This window comes from Oryx dammah, unplaced genomic scaffold, assembly GCF_014754425.2.
Source record: "Oryx dammah isolate SB20612 unplaced genomic scaffold, SCBI_Odam_1.1 HiC_scaffold_25, whole genome shotgun sequence".
NCBI classification, from domain to species: Eukaryota; Metazoa; Chordata; class Mammalia; order Artiodactyla; family Bovidae; genus Oryx; species Oryx dammah.
Genome location: NW_024070209.1, coordinates 32,737,740 through 32,750,681, shown reverse-complemented (window position 1 = coordinate 32,750,681; position 12,942 = coordinate 32,737,740). Strand labels below are relative to the sequence as shown.

General features: G+C 32.3%; 1 protein-coding gene across 19 annotated transcripts in view; it reads left to right on the top strand.

Moving 5' to 3' along the window:
- The window catches only part of NRXN1 (neurexin 1), a 1,211,037-nt gene that overhangs the window by 115,457 nt on the left and 1,082,638 nt on the right, over positions 1–12,942 (top strand). For 16 of the 19 annotated variants that reach the window (XM_040224817.1, XM_040224816.1, XM_040224809.1 and 13 more), the window contains exons 3-5: positions 4,246–4,263; positions 7,571–7,600; positions 8,357–8,368. In XM_040224817.1, the coding sequence (XP_040080751.1) occupies positions 4,246–4,263; positions 7,571–7,600; positions 8,357–8,368 (60 nt within the window). The remainder of the gene's footprint in view (positions 1–4,245; positions 4,264–7,570; positions 7,601–8,356; positions 8,369–12,942) is intronic. The other 3 variants (XM_040224806.1, XM_040224800.1, XM_040224802.1) reach the window with 2 other exon arrangements.

Sequence of the window (12,942 nt, the reverse complement as noted above, 5' to 3'; positions counted from 1 at the left end):
CTGAGCCCATCTGTTAAAAAGCATTTTTGAAACTAGCCAAATTCCTGTCCAGACTTTTCTTTCCTTACGAATCCATAATGGACCTTTATGCTTCCTTTTCTGTTTGTTCTTGCTCTTGATTCTGGCTGGCTTTTCTCATCCTCTAGGTGACTGCCGCACAGATCCACAGAGCCAGTGATTCCCTCCATTTCCTGTCCTTGAAGCAGTCCTGCAGTACTGAGGTTTTCTAAAGGCTTTCACTGTTAACACCAAAAGAAAAATAAAACAAAGCTCCATCCTGTGCCACCATGGGAACCAGACTCTGCTATACAGGCATTTGGTTTTCCCAAACCAGGGATGAAATCTTGAAAAATACTGTGAGGGGCTAGAATGGTGAGGGTAGACACTAGCAAGTGCAGGGTATGTTAGAAAGTAAATGAAATTGTATTCTGAATTCCTGCTTCTGCTGGCTAGCACCAGCCTCCAGGTTTGCTATTACGTACCCTACCATGGAGGGCATGGGTCTGAGTGGGAACCTTTCTGCGGTAGTGGCAGTTTTGATAGAGGAAAGAAGGAGACAGAAAAATGTAGGGAGCCAGTCACAGGCAACTAGCAGAAAAGGAAGGAATCCCAAAAGGAGGAGAGCCTAAGTGGTAGCAGGAGACTGCTTTGGGTCAGGTTTTAATGTAAAATGTAGCATAAAAGTTGACTACTGCTTGTGCATTTAGATAAAGTATTTCATATTGCTAAACTTAAACACTGATTATACAAAAGGAGTTATTTGTGATGTTTTATCCCATACTTTGATTCATTCACTTGGCATGATTAAATTTCTGATTTTCTTTACTTTCAAACAAGGACATTTTTTTTATTTATTCATTTTTCTTTTCCTAGTAGTATACCATTAAGATTATGTGCAAAAACTGTAATAATAAAGTTACCATCCTTGCCTTCTTGTAAGCTGGTGCTCAGTCCCTTCAGTTGTGTTCAACTTTTTGTGACCCCATGGACAGTAGCCTGCTAGACTTTTCTGTCCATGGGATTCTCCAGGCAAGAATACTGGAGTGAGCTGTCATACCCACTCCAGGGGATCTTCCTGACTCAGGAATCGAACCTGCATCTCCAGCGTCTCCTGCACTGCAGGCAGATACTTTACCCACTGAGTCACCTGGGAAGACTTCCTTATAAGCTGGAGACCAGCAGTAAAGCATCTATGAAGATGCTCTTTGGAAGTAATTTTAAAGCTTACAATTTTGCATACAGTTTAAAAGTCTGCCTCTTCCCTCATGTCAACATACAACCATTATTCATAATGTGACTGATATTCTATTGCTTGATTTCTATATCTGTGAAGGAAATATGTCTTATCTGAAAGAAAAATAAAATTTAAGTCGTATTGTTCATGATTTTATATTTAATATTTTCACGATCAAAAGAAAAATGAAAGACTGTGATCTTTATATGTGGCATGGTAATCATAGTAAAGCTGATTACTAGAGACACAGTAGGATTAGGTGAGCAGCATTGAGAAGCCATGGTTTTCTGCAAACCCAAGAGCTTTTTCCTAACTTGACAGTGTGTGCAGGTAAGGCTAGATGGAGTGCTTTCTGCCTTACATTAAAGAAAATATGCTGGTTTAGCTTTACATGGTAGCATGCCAGTTTTAGCATCTCTCTGTTGCTCCTCAAAACCAAAATAGTATTTGGTTGCAAAGAGAAATCAAAAGTTGGTGTTATAAGAAAAACTTTTCTTTTCAAACTTGATATTGTTTGTTTAGTCCAAAAACCAAGTAGAAGAGAAAGAGAAAGGGATAAAAAAAAATACATGGATAATGACTGTAAATGCTAGAGTTTTAACCATTTATATGTAGCTACTTCCAAATTCTGAAATAACCTAGAGATCATCTGTAGATTAACAGGTTCTACATCAACTAAAGCCAGCAAATGGATACCAAAGGGGTAAAATAGATTGAAACAAAGACAAGTTTTTTTTTTTTTCTCCCAATCCTATAATTGAATCTGAAAATATATAGAAACTCAAGGAAAGTCTGTTCTAAGCCAGTTTGTCCCTTCTTCTTTAAATAAGAGTCAGTACATTACCTTTCCTTTCACTCTAGTACTTCTGTAAAAAAAATCTGAGTCTTATGAGAAGACTATGTTTGTGAACATGATCAAGTCAGGATTTGATTACACTTTGGGCATGACTTGGATTTGCATAACAGAAGTTCCTTTGGTTAAACCTAGTACTCTGTATTAGTAAGAACTCAGAGAAATGCCATATGACTAGACAGGATCAATGGTATTGCCTGTGGCCCTGTGCCTTAGTTAACAGTGAAAAGAGAATGCACTTTCAGCTGACTGAATGACTGACCTAAATTTTGTCAGCACACCTTCCTTTCCTCATATCCTATGAAGCCCATGTATAAAATTTTTGTCATGGCTGATTCTGTTTCATTGGTTTGTTTTCATTTTCCTTTCTCTATTCGACTTCCATGCAGCACTTTACCAAAACCCCTTTTGGGAACTGTCCTACTCATGACTGTATTTGCTTAGTAACTCTCCTCTAAATTCCCTGATTTTGTCGTTTTACTCCACATATTTAATAAACTTGTCAAAAAATGAGCATCTTAAGTGGAAAATAGAATTTCAAAGGATATCATTATAAAACCAAAGTGTATCCTAAACATTAAAATATCTATATCTTTATATGATTCTCAATATAAAGCAATAAAACAAAAAAATGTTTGTGACCATGTCATATCCAAGTTGCATTTGAAAAGCAATACATTCTGATTCCTTATTTGGTAGATAGGAAACCTAAATCAAACAGCAAATGAGTGTCACATAGCAATTATTTCAGTCATTTAAAAAAAACTTTTTCTTTTAACATGAACTGTAGGAAACGAACTACTTTGTATAGGTGTAATTGTCTACATTTATCCATGTTCTATTATGCATTAAGGCCACATCAATAAATAGAGCTGTGTTGATATTTCAGTTTCCACTTAATATATTTTAAACAAAATTGATGATTTTTAGTTCATTAGTAACTGACTATTAAAAAGCTGTTTGTTGAAACCTATAAAATGGTGCATTTGGAGTTATGTTTTTTCTTTCAACTTAACAGCATTCACTATTATCTTACTTTTTATAAATACTTTTCATCATGTACAGCTAATTGAAAAGCAGAGCTAATTAAATATAAGAATATGACAAGAAATGTCAACATAGATATGCTTATTGTTGAAAACTTTTTCATAAGTACCAAAATATTGCTCTCACCCTAGTGCCATAAAACAGTTTTTCCTTCCATTTCTTACCTAGTTTCCAAACCCTGTGTCTCAAATAGTACTTGAGTTGCCTCATAGATATTAATAGTTTTATATTGCATACACTTACATTGATTATGTGTAGTTAAGATATGTAAAATCTGATTATATATGTTTGTATATACACATATGGAAATATACTTAATATATGAAAAATTTAAGTATTATATAGATATATGGACAAACAAGGGAATTTCACCCAATATTGTTATTATCTTAACTACATTCATATTCACACCCTAAACAGATGTACAAAGTGAATAAATCATTGTAAGCTGTCTTATGAACAGCTATCAAATGAATTTCTCTTGTAATGATTACTTTTTCTACTTTATATTTTTGAAAACCGCAATAAACTATTGTCATTTGTGAAAAAGTATGAACACATTATAAACTAACTAAATTACAGATTTTAGGTACATACATTTACGTTATTTTTTTTAAGGAAATAAATTTATTAGAAATATTTCAAGGCCATGATGTAAATTGATTACATATCTGATAGAATTGGAATATCTTTAAGTGAAATTTCATGACTACTTGTCATGAACTTTCTTTTGTCCAAGTAAGTCAAAATTAAAATAGAATCTTTTAGAACCGTTATAAAAAAAGCTTTAGAAATAATTGCTAGTATAACTGTGCTAGCAGCATAGAAGAGTTATGTAGGTTTTGCACAGGGCAATGAAAGACTTTTGAAAACTCCTTGCTCAGTACCCAGCAGTATTACTGAAATTTTGTCTCATATTCTTTAAATGCTGCCAGTGGGAGGGAACCTGCTTCCTGTGATTGTTTTTTTCCCCTTTGAATGGGAGCGATGGAGCACTTGCATGATGTGTTTGGTGCCTTGCATGAAAAAGACATGCAAAGGCAAGGTCTAGTCTGCATGCTGCTTAATGAATGTTTTTCCTTTTCTCTCCCTCCTTGTCATGTGCTTTCAGAAGACAACAATGTGGAAGGTGGGTGCTTTCTACTTTGTTTTCCAACTTTCATTTGCTTTTTATTTCTTAGTAATAGTAGAGTACATCTTGAATGTAGACGGTAAGTTGAACTTCTGAGTATTTGCTGATTTCTGGATTGTGTATCATTTTTCATATAGAACACACACTTTCAACTCCCTTCAGCCCCAAGTGTTATGAAACCCCATCAACCTTAACTCCAGCCCTTGATGGACTTCAGCATCCCATATAAACCTTAGAATACTTATTTCAGTGTTCTCCATGGAAAAATGACACAATCTTGCTTCTTTTATTTTAAATGAAAAAAATATATCTTTGTGGTTTCCAAACCCAGTGCATGATTCTCCTTTTTTTTTCTTGATCAAAATGATTTTTTTTGTAAATTTTGAGTATTATTATATCATCTCTAGCCCATTGGTTTAGTTTCAAATGATTTGATTTTTAAAAAACACAAAATAAAGTATAAGAGGCATAAATTTAGATTAAAAATAAGCCATTGGTTCATGGAAATGAAAGCATTCAGCACTCCAGCATGATTACTGGTAAGTATATTTGTAATATTCTATGTCTGTTAAATAGAATTATGGTATTTGTTCAAGGTTTTCTAAAATTATCAAGAGCTTTTGAGAAAGCTATACATTTTTCCTGTTGAATTCAACAAACTAAAACATGTTTCAACATCTTTTTTTAAATTAAAAAAAAATAGTAAAATATAGTTGATTTTCTATGTTGTGTTAGTTTCATATTTCAACATCCTTACCTTTAAGGAACTTAAATGTATTAGTTCATGTGCTTTAAAATGAATATGTAAAGGATAAAAACATGAAAAGTACTAGGAAGTGCAAAGAATTGTGAAAGGGAAATTGATGTCATATCACCTTATATAATCACAGCATTAGCAGTTCAGATTCTCTAGAAAAAGAGTCCCCATCTAATGTAACAGATTAAAATTACTAAAATTTGATCTCAAAGAACGATTCACGCTAATACAAAATTGATCAGTAGCAGATATCAGCATATTATTTGTGATTATTTCGTGGATTCTTTCTATTCCTTAGTTGCCGAACATTTGTTTCATTATTTAAGTAAAACAAATTAAAAGTTTAAAAGAAATCACCAGCAAAAAATTTTCCAGGTATTGCTTCTGTAAATGGCATCTTTTTTTCTACAGTATAATTTAAATAGCATGTGAGTGTGCACTTGGTAAAGATATTACCCTTACAGGTCTGACTGACATTGTTCAAAATCATTCTCATTTATAATTGTGCATGTTATTTGAGTTCAAAAGATTTTTTTTAAGTATCTTTTTGGCTTTTTTTTGTATTTCTTTAATCATCCTGTAAAAAAAAAGGTCTCTGTTTTTGTTCTTTTCTCTTTAAATCCAGTTGCATTCAAAGGGGCTTTAAAATCAACTTAATGAGCATGTATGACTCTCTCCTTACACATCTCATGAAAAAAATTGACAAGATTTTCAGAGTATAGGCTCATAAACTATTGTAATAAAGTTTATTCAATCATTGGGGAAGGAAATGGCAACCTACTCCACTACTCTTTCCTGGAAAATTCCATGGATGGAGGAGCCTGGTAGGCTCCAGTCCATGGGATTGCAAAGAGTTTGCACGACTGAGCAACTTCACTGTATTCAATCATAATTTTTAATGTCTATGTTTATAACTCCACTTTGACCATATAGTCTAACTGCCTTGGAGGTAGGGATTATAACACAAACAATGCAAATGTTATTGATATTTAAAAATTTCTATTCTTACTAAGGTAATATTAAAAGCCATTAGAAGAATGTAAAAGTTACATCTTGCACAGAATTATTTCCCTGATTTATTTTACAAAAAAGTTATGAACTATTGTTAGGAAATGTATAGTAATTTTTAAATGAAATTAAATGAAAAATTGTATAACCTGGGCAGATAAGCTGCTATTCTTAAGCATATAAAGTATCATGAGTCACCAATGAATCATAAACTTTTTAAAGTGATTGTGATTTTTGTTTTGTTTAAAAATCACTTAGAAAATATAAAAAAACTAGATTATAGAAACATTGAACTACTGCACTAAATAATTTTTATATCATAATTATATGATGACTTGTAATTGTGTCTGCCCCACAGTAATGTGTAAATACCCCTTAAAATTTTAAGGCCATAATACAGGTTATTTCATTACTGATTAAAGTAATATACAATGCTGTTTAGCTCAAAGCCTCAAATATATTTGAACAGTGGGAAATGAAATATACATTTTATTAAATTTGTATGTATGCTTTATTTCTCTAGCATTTTCCCATATTCTTGAAATATATAGGGATTGAAGTGTAACTTAATTTCTAAATTTAGAATAAATAACTAGGAATTAATGCTGAAAAGTAAAATGTATATTTATAGATAATAAAATAATTTTTAAAAGAAAATTACTAGTATTCTTTAGAAAACGGGTAGTCTTCAATCTAAAATTGTCAAGGAGGAATTAAAAATAATTTAAATAAACAAAAGGAATTCCATATTCTTTTAGAAAACTATCTTCATGAAATTATCTCTTAAATATACTCATGTTAACTCATACTTTAATATTGAAGTAATGTTTAAGTAAATGTTAAATAATTTTGTTTTCCATGGAAAATTACTTAAGCCTGTTTAAAGGTCATCCATTGTTTTTTAAAAAAATCTCATTCCATAGTAAGTTCTAACTTTACAACTGCATGTCTGATGATCTCTTTTATATTTGAACAAGCTTATTCAGTTCCTAACTGTGTCAGACAAGGGGCCATTTCTGCATTATCATTTCAGTGTGACTCAGGATGTGTTTTTCTTTTTTTTCATTTAATTATGAAACGTCTCATTTTTTATGAGAGGAAAAAGATCAGACCCAGCCCATGTTTCAGGTATTCCCTTGGGTTTTTTTTTTTTTTTTTAATATAATTTCGTCACCAAAGAAGGCAAACCCTGTGGGGGCAGTGTTCAAAACAGCCTTATCAGAGGGCATGCAGGGCAGACGCAGTATTTAAGGGATTGGTTGGATTTTCAGTCATGCTCTTATGCTGTTGAATGCTCCAACTGATACATAGAAGAAATTCACAGTGCAGCTTATGCAAGTGTTTAAATTGCAGTTCTGTAATCTTTGCCCCAAAGCATTCCAACCCGGAGTTGAAAGAATGCTTTTGATTTGCCTCTGTGATACAGACACGTCTCATAGGAAACAAGATGTCTGTCACTGAACATTTTTGTCACTGTGACAACCCTGCCTTCCCATGCTCCCTTGTTTATTGCTGACTGTGCTCTTGTTTCCCTTCAAGGTCTGGCGCACCTGATGATGGGCGACCAAGGTATGGGCTCTGTTCCTTTTCCACTCTGCTTTCAGTGTTTTCTTGTTCTCTAGCCGCTTTCAAACCATTGCTGCAAAGGAAGGGCAAATGCTTGCAAGTTATCTGGCTGCAAATAAAATGCATAACTTTGTTCACATTTTTTCATGTGTTTTCTCCCCTTTATTTGTTGGTTTGGTATTGGCTTGCTCCTTTGACTTTTATTTTCCTTCATTCTTGCACTATATCTGCAAATAAATGAGACATAAGAACTTGTAATTGAAAGTTTCCATACGTTTATCAGCATATGCAGTTAAAGGTAGTTATAGTAAAGAAAATCAGAGAGCCATTAATATATGAAAGAAGATATTTGGTTTAATGTACTGCACCAAAAAGAGTCCATTTTTCACCCATGCATGGCAGTTTGGGAACATATGCAGACATCTTTGGCTTCTGGCTTCTTGAATGCTGAGTATAGTGTTCTACAAAATCAATACTTTTTCTACCTACAGGCATTGTGTATCTCCTTTTGTGCAGTCTTTTAAAGTGAGCATGGGCTTTCTAATTTCCTTGCACGTATTGCCTTAAAAAAGGCAGATTTCTCAACATGTATTGATTATATCTCCATTTGTTTTCAAATCCTTATTTATACCTTCTTGTATATTTAATTTTCAAAGAGTAGTACATTTACATATATTCATAATTCTTATTGTTTCTCTCCTCTTTATTCTCTTTGTATGGAAACCCTTTCTTCATGGAACCATTTCATCAAATCCATAGGTAAAAGTAAAGGTATTACATTATTTTATTTCTTCTTAATATCATCTATATGAATAACAGTATGTCTAAGTTATGCAAATATATTTAGACCTTTTGGCATTAGTAATGGGCACTGGGAGGTAGGTGTGAGTGGTAATGAATATTTTATGAATTTAAGGTAAGAAAAATCCATCAAAATGTTTCCCTCTGTTTTTTCTTGCTCTTTAGAGTGTTTTTTTTTTAATGTCAGCAGCTTATATAATTAGCATATTTAAAGATTAGTTACAGGTTTCAGTGTCAGTTTTTGCAGTATCATTTAATGGTAGTTAAATAATGAGTGTAGCCACCAGAAACATATCATCCTCAAATATTTAATTCTGGAGTACACCTGCACCAGCTATTCTGCCTAAGAATGTAAGTCAAAGCATGTGCAGCATTGAAATGGTACTGCTGCAGGCTCATCAGGCTGTGGTCTTCTAGATGTTATATAAACACATTGACTCCATGGTAACTCTAAAAGGTAGTGTCATAAGAGAGATAAAGGCTCAAGACAAGCCTGCTCTTTCTTTTGTGCATACTAACTTTGTTTTAAGAACGTTGTCAACTAGGTATACATTTCTGCATCCCTTGGTAAGTCAGGCATGTGTATTCTTTGACAGTATTGGTGCCAAATTTAAAAGCATGCTTAGTTTGCCATTTAGAACCATCCACATTGTGTTTAATATTTTCATTAAAAGAAAATAGATGATATGCAGCTGTGGTAAATATAAATATGTCTCATAACCTTAACCATTTTTAACTGTGTATTAATGAATGTGCCCTTGGTATCTAGTTTTGTTTTATTTTGGCTGTTTTAAACACAAGCATATGTTTCTTTGAGTTCTCTGAATCTCTCTTTTGCTCTGAATCTTAATCAGCAAATTGGTACCAAAGCTCACAGTTCTCTCCCTTTACATTAGTGTCATCTAGCAGGGAAGCTTTTCTGTTTAAAAAAAAACCCTGAATATGAGTGTAGAAATAAGTAAGAGAGGATATCAAAGTTTTAAATGTGTAACATAGACCTTTAGAAACAAATGTTGTCTGAGTATTTTGAGCCAATAAAAAGAGAACATATGTTATTGCAGTTTGTATTTTGGTCAGCCATGTCGAATAATATAATTTAACCTTATTTTACACTTTCAGAAACTGTGAAAATGACAACATATATCAGTTCTTTTAGAAATTTTATGTACCATTTGGGATACTTTTAAAATTCTTTTTTTTTTTTTTTTTTTTTGAGGCCGAACTACTGTTACTTCCATTTCTGAAGTGGGCATTTTCCCCCAAGTTCCATAGTATAGGAATCAGGCTGACATAGAGAGAAATGTATTTATATTTTATTTTACTAGCTGAGTGAAGCAAATGTATATGTATTTGTATATGTGCATGCATATATTTGTACGAATGCATGTGTATACACAACTTTCTAAATATACATACACATATATATCAGTTACATTGTGAAAAAGTAACTCTTAAAAATAATACTTTAATTATATAACCATTTAGCTCTACATATGGAATAATTCATGTTTATGCTTACCTGATATTCATTTTAGTGTAATTAATGTTAAGTGTCACTTAACTTTATTCAGTTTTATTATGTCAATCTTAAAAGTTTTCTATTGACATGTGTGTCAAAAATATTTTTGCTTTACCAATTTTCATCAAATTTTATTTCTCAATCAGCACAAAACTATACAGGACAGGAATTTGGTATTTACTTTACATTATTTTTCTGTTAATAGGGCTAGGATACTTCTTGGTGTTAAATGGGAAATGAAGATTTTGAGATGGACTTGGGTATTTTGTAAAACAGTGATCACCTTTACATGTTGGTTAAGCTATATATGCATATGCATATATATATAATGAGAAACATGATTTGTAAGTCTGCATTAGTTGCAAATTAGTTCAACAAATCTGCATTCTAGAACAAAAAATCCAATCTTGACTGTGATGAATCATAAATGAGTGTGAATAAAATAGGGAATGAAAACATGGAAAGAAATGGAAGTGCAGGGAGAATGGTAAATAGTATGATTAGTGATGGGCATTCAGAAAACATAAAGATAATATGAATCAGGGTCTCCTTTAGGAGGCTATCCTTGCCTTGTACCACCTGTTGGAGAAGTCAAAAATGTCTAGAAACTTTACAGTGCAGCCTTTTGTATCAGGTTAAATCCTCGTTATGCATAAAATGTGTTAAATCTACCTAATCTTAAATAACAGATTTGCTTTGAAAATTCATGCTTCTCAAATCTTCCCATCAAATTTTAATCCTGAAACAGTTTTTGGACCCACCATTTCTCTTTAGGAGTAGTGAATTCAGGTGCTCTGGAATAATCATTTGTGAATTAAAATCTTCCTTTATTGAATCCAGAAGCAAAACTAGGTTCAAGAATATTATTGCTATCATTTTGATATATTTTATATGGATTCTTAGGTATTTTCTGAACTTTTAATGTCCAGTGACAGACAATTGTATTACATTTTGTACATTTTTAAAAGGAACATTTCTTCTGATAACCTCCTTCATCCTCCTCCTCAGGCTTCTCTCTAGAGGTAAGCACTGGTATCACTTTGTGATATATCCTTACACAGTTGATATGGATCCTTCCAAACTCCATAATTATTTCTTCAGGGTTTGAAAACTGCAGAATTCCTTATCATATTGTATGACAAAAGCAGATAAGTCAGCTGGAGACGTGTTAGGGCTCATTGCCTTGCTGGCAGAATCAAATGAAAGAAATAAAAACTTTTTCACTCTTTTTGTAGACCATCTTGACTCATATTTTGACTTGGTCATTCTGTTTCACATTTTAGAGTTGATTATTTTTATTTGTTTTCATGTTTTCTAAATGATTACAGTTAGGAATAGTGTTTATTTTCTTTGGGATAACTAAGAGAGATAATATTCAGGGCCAACCAAACTCCTATTGGTTGTGGTTAGATAGATTCAAGCAGTCTTTGTGACACTGTGTTTGCTTTCCTTCTAGGTTTGAAATTTGCCACAGTATTGTTAAGACTATTGACAATATTAACTTTATTTTCCACTCCTTTTGAGAATCTAGATTTATCTATTTGTCTGGGAAGGCAGTTTTTTGCTTGTTTTCTTCTATGTATGTTTAAACTGGTCACTTCATTCTAACAATTCATTGTATTTTACTCTAATGTTTGAGAAAAATGAATAACCATTTAAATCAGAAAATATCAAAGAAAGTTACACTGCAAATCCAGCCATCATTGACTGGTTAAATAGCTGAGAAGCATAGGTTAATAATTGTCCATTAAATGATGATCAAAAGCCTATATTTTCCATCATAACAATTATTATAATTGTATATATTTATGTGAATGATTATATATTTAATGTCAACTTTTCCTAGTAGAATGTAAGCTCCATGAGGGCAGGAAGCTTGACTTTCTTTTTCACCATTGTATTTCCAGAATGTCTTTCTTACTGTATCTTGAGCTTGCCATTCTCATGACTTAAGTATGTGTGTGTTGGGGGTGTATTGGAAAAGGTAGATATAGAGGAGGACATGGATGGTTTGTGGTGGACATAGTAGAGGGTGGAAAAGTAAAAGGAAACTTGTAAAAGTAACTAGAAAAAATTGTAGCAATAGATTATATTGAATGCTCTCTGTCTCTACACTTCTTTTGTTTCCGATCATATCCTTTTTCAAAGCTACAGTATTTCTTTCTAATAAAATATCATTCTGGTATCACTTTAATAAGTCTTAACCTATGAACAGCAATGGTCCTGTAAGGAAGTAGAAAGGTCTCTGTATTTTTGTGTTTGTAGGTTTTCAAAAATTTTAATGTGATTCACTGTCACAGTGGCAAATAATAAAACCGTATTTTCTAACTTTCACTATTTGTGTGATAGCAACACAAGACATTTCCTGAAATTCACATATAATGTTAAACTAATGTGGTTTCCATGAGTTCTGAGTCCTTTTTTTTTAACCTGTATCAATTGTGATGTACCATAAGACCTGTGTTTAAATTGGGTTTCAATTGGGTTAGCATTGCAAGCTTTCAAACAAGCCAGAATTTGTTATATCTGTGATATGTCTTAATGTGATATGAGCATATTTGCAATTCCTTTCATTTGCAAATCCTGCACTATATTTGCAAAATAAGTTTCCATCTGACTCTTTCAAATGTTTATTGTTTGATTATCTGTGTTTCTCATGTTACTAGAAAGCCAAGGTATTACAACTGTCAAGCATGTAATTACACATTTTAAAAGTTCATAGACTTCATTGTGTTAGTGAAAATGAAGATCTTAAAATGGAATAACTGTAAAGAAAATACAGATTTTTCTCATAACTAATTGTGTTAATATCTATATATAGTTAGTTCCACTCACCTAATTGATAAGCAGTATCAAAGATTATGTATTTAAAATTTTACCTGTAATGTGAAGCCACAACTAATATTCTATCTATTCTTAAAATAGATTTGATATTATTAATACTTAGAGAAAAATGACATATTTAGTAGTAGTATACATCTTCTGTTTCCATAATTTTTGTTTCAACTATCATCTTTGTTTGTGA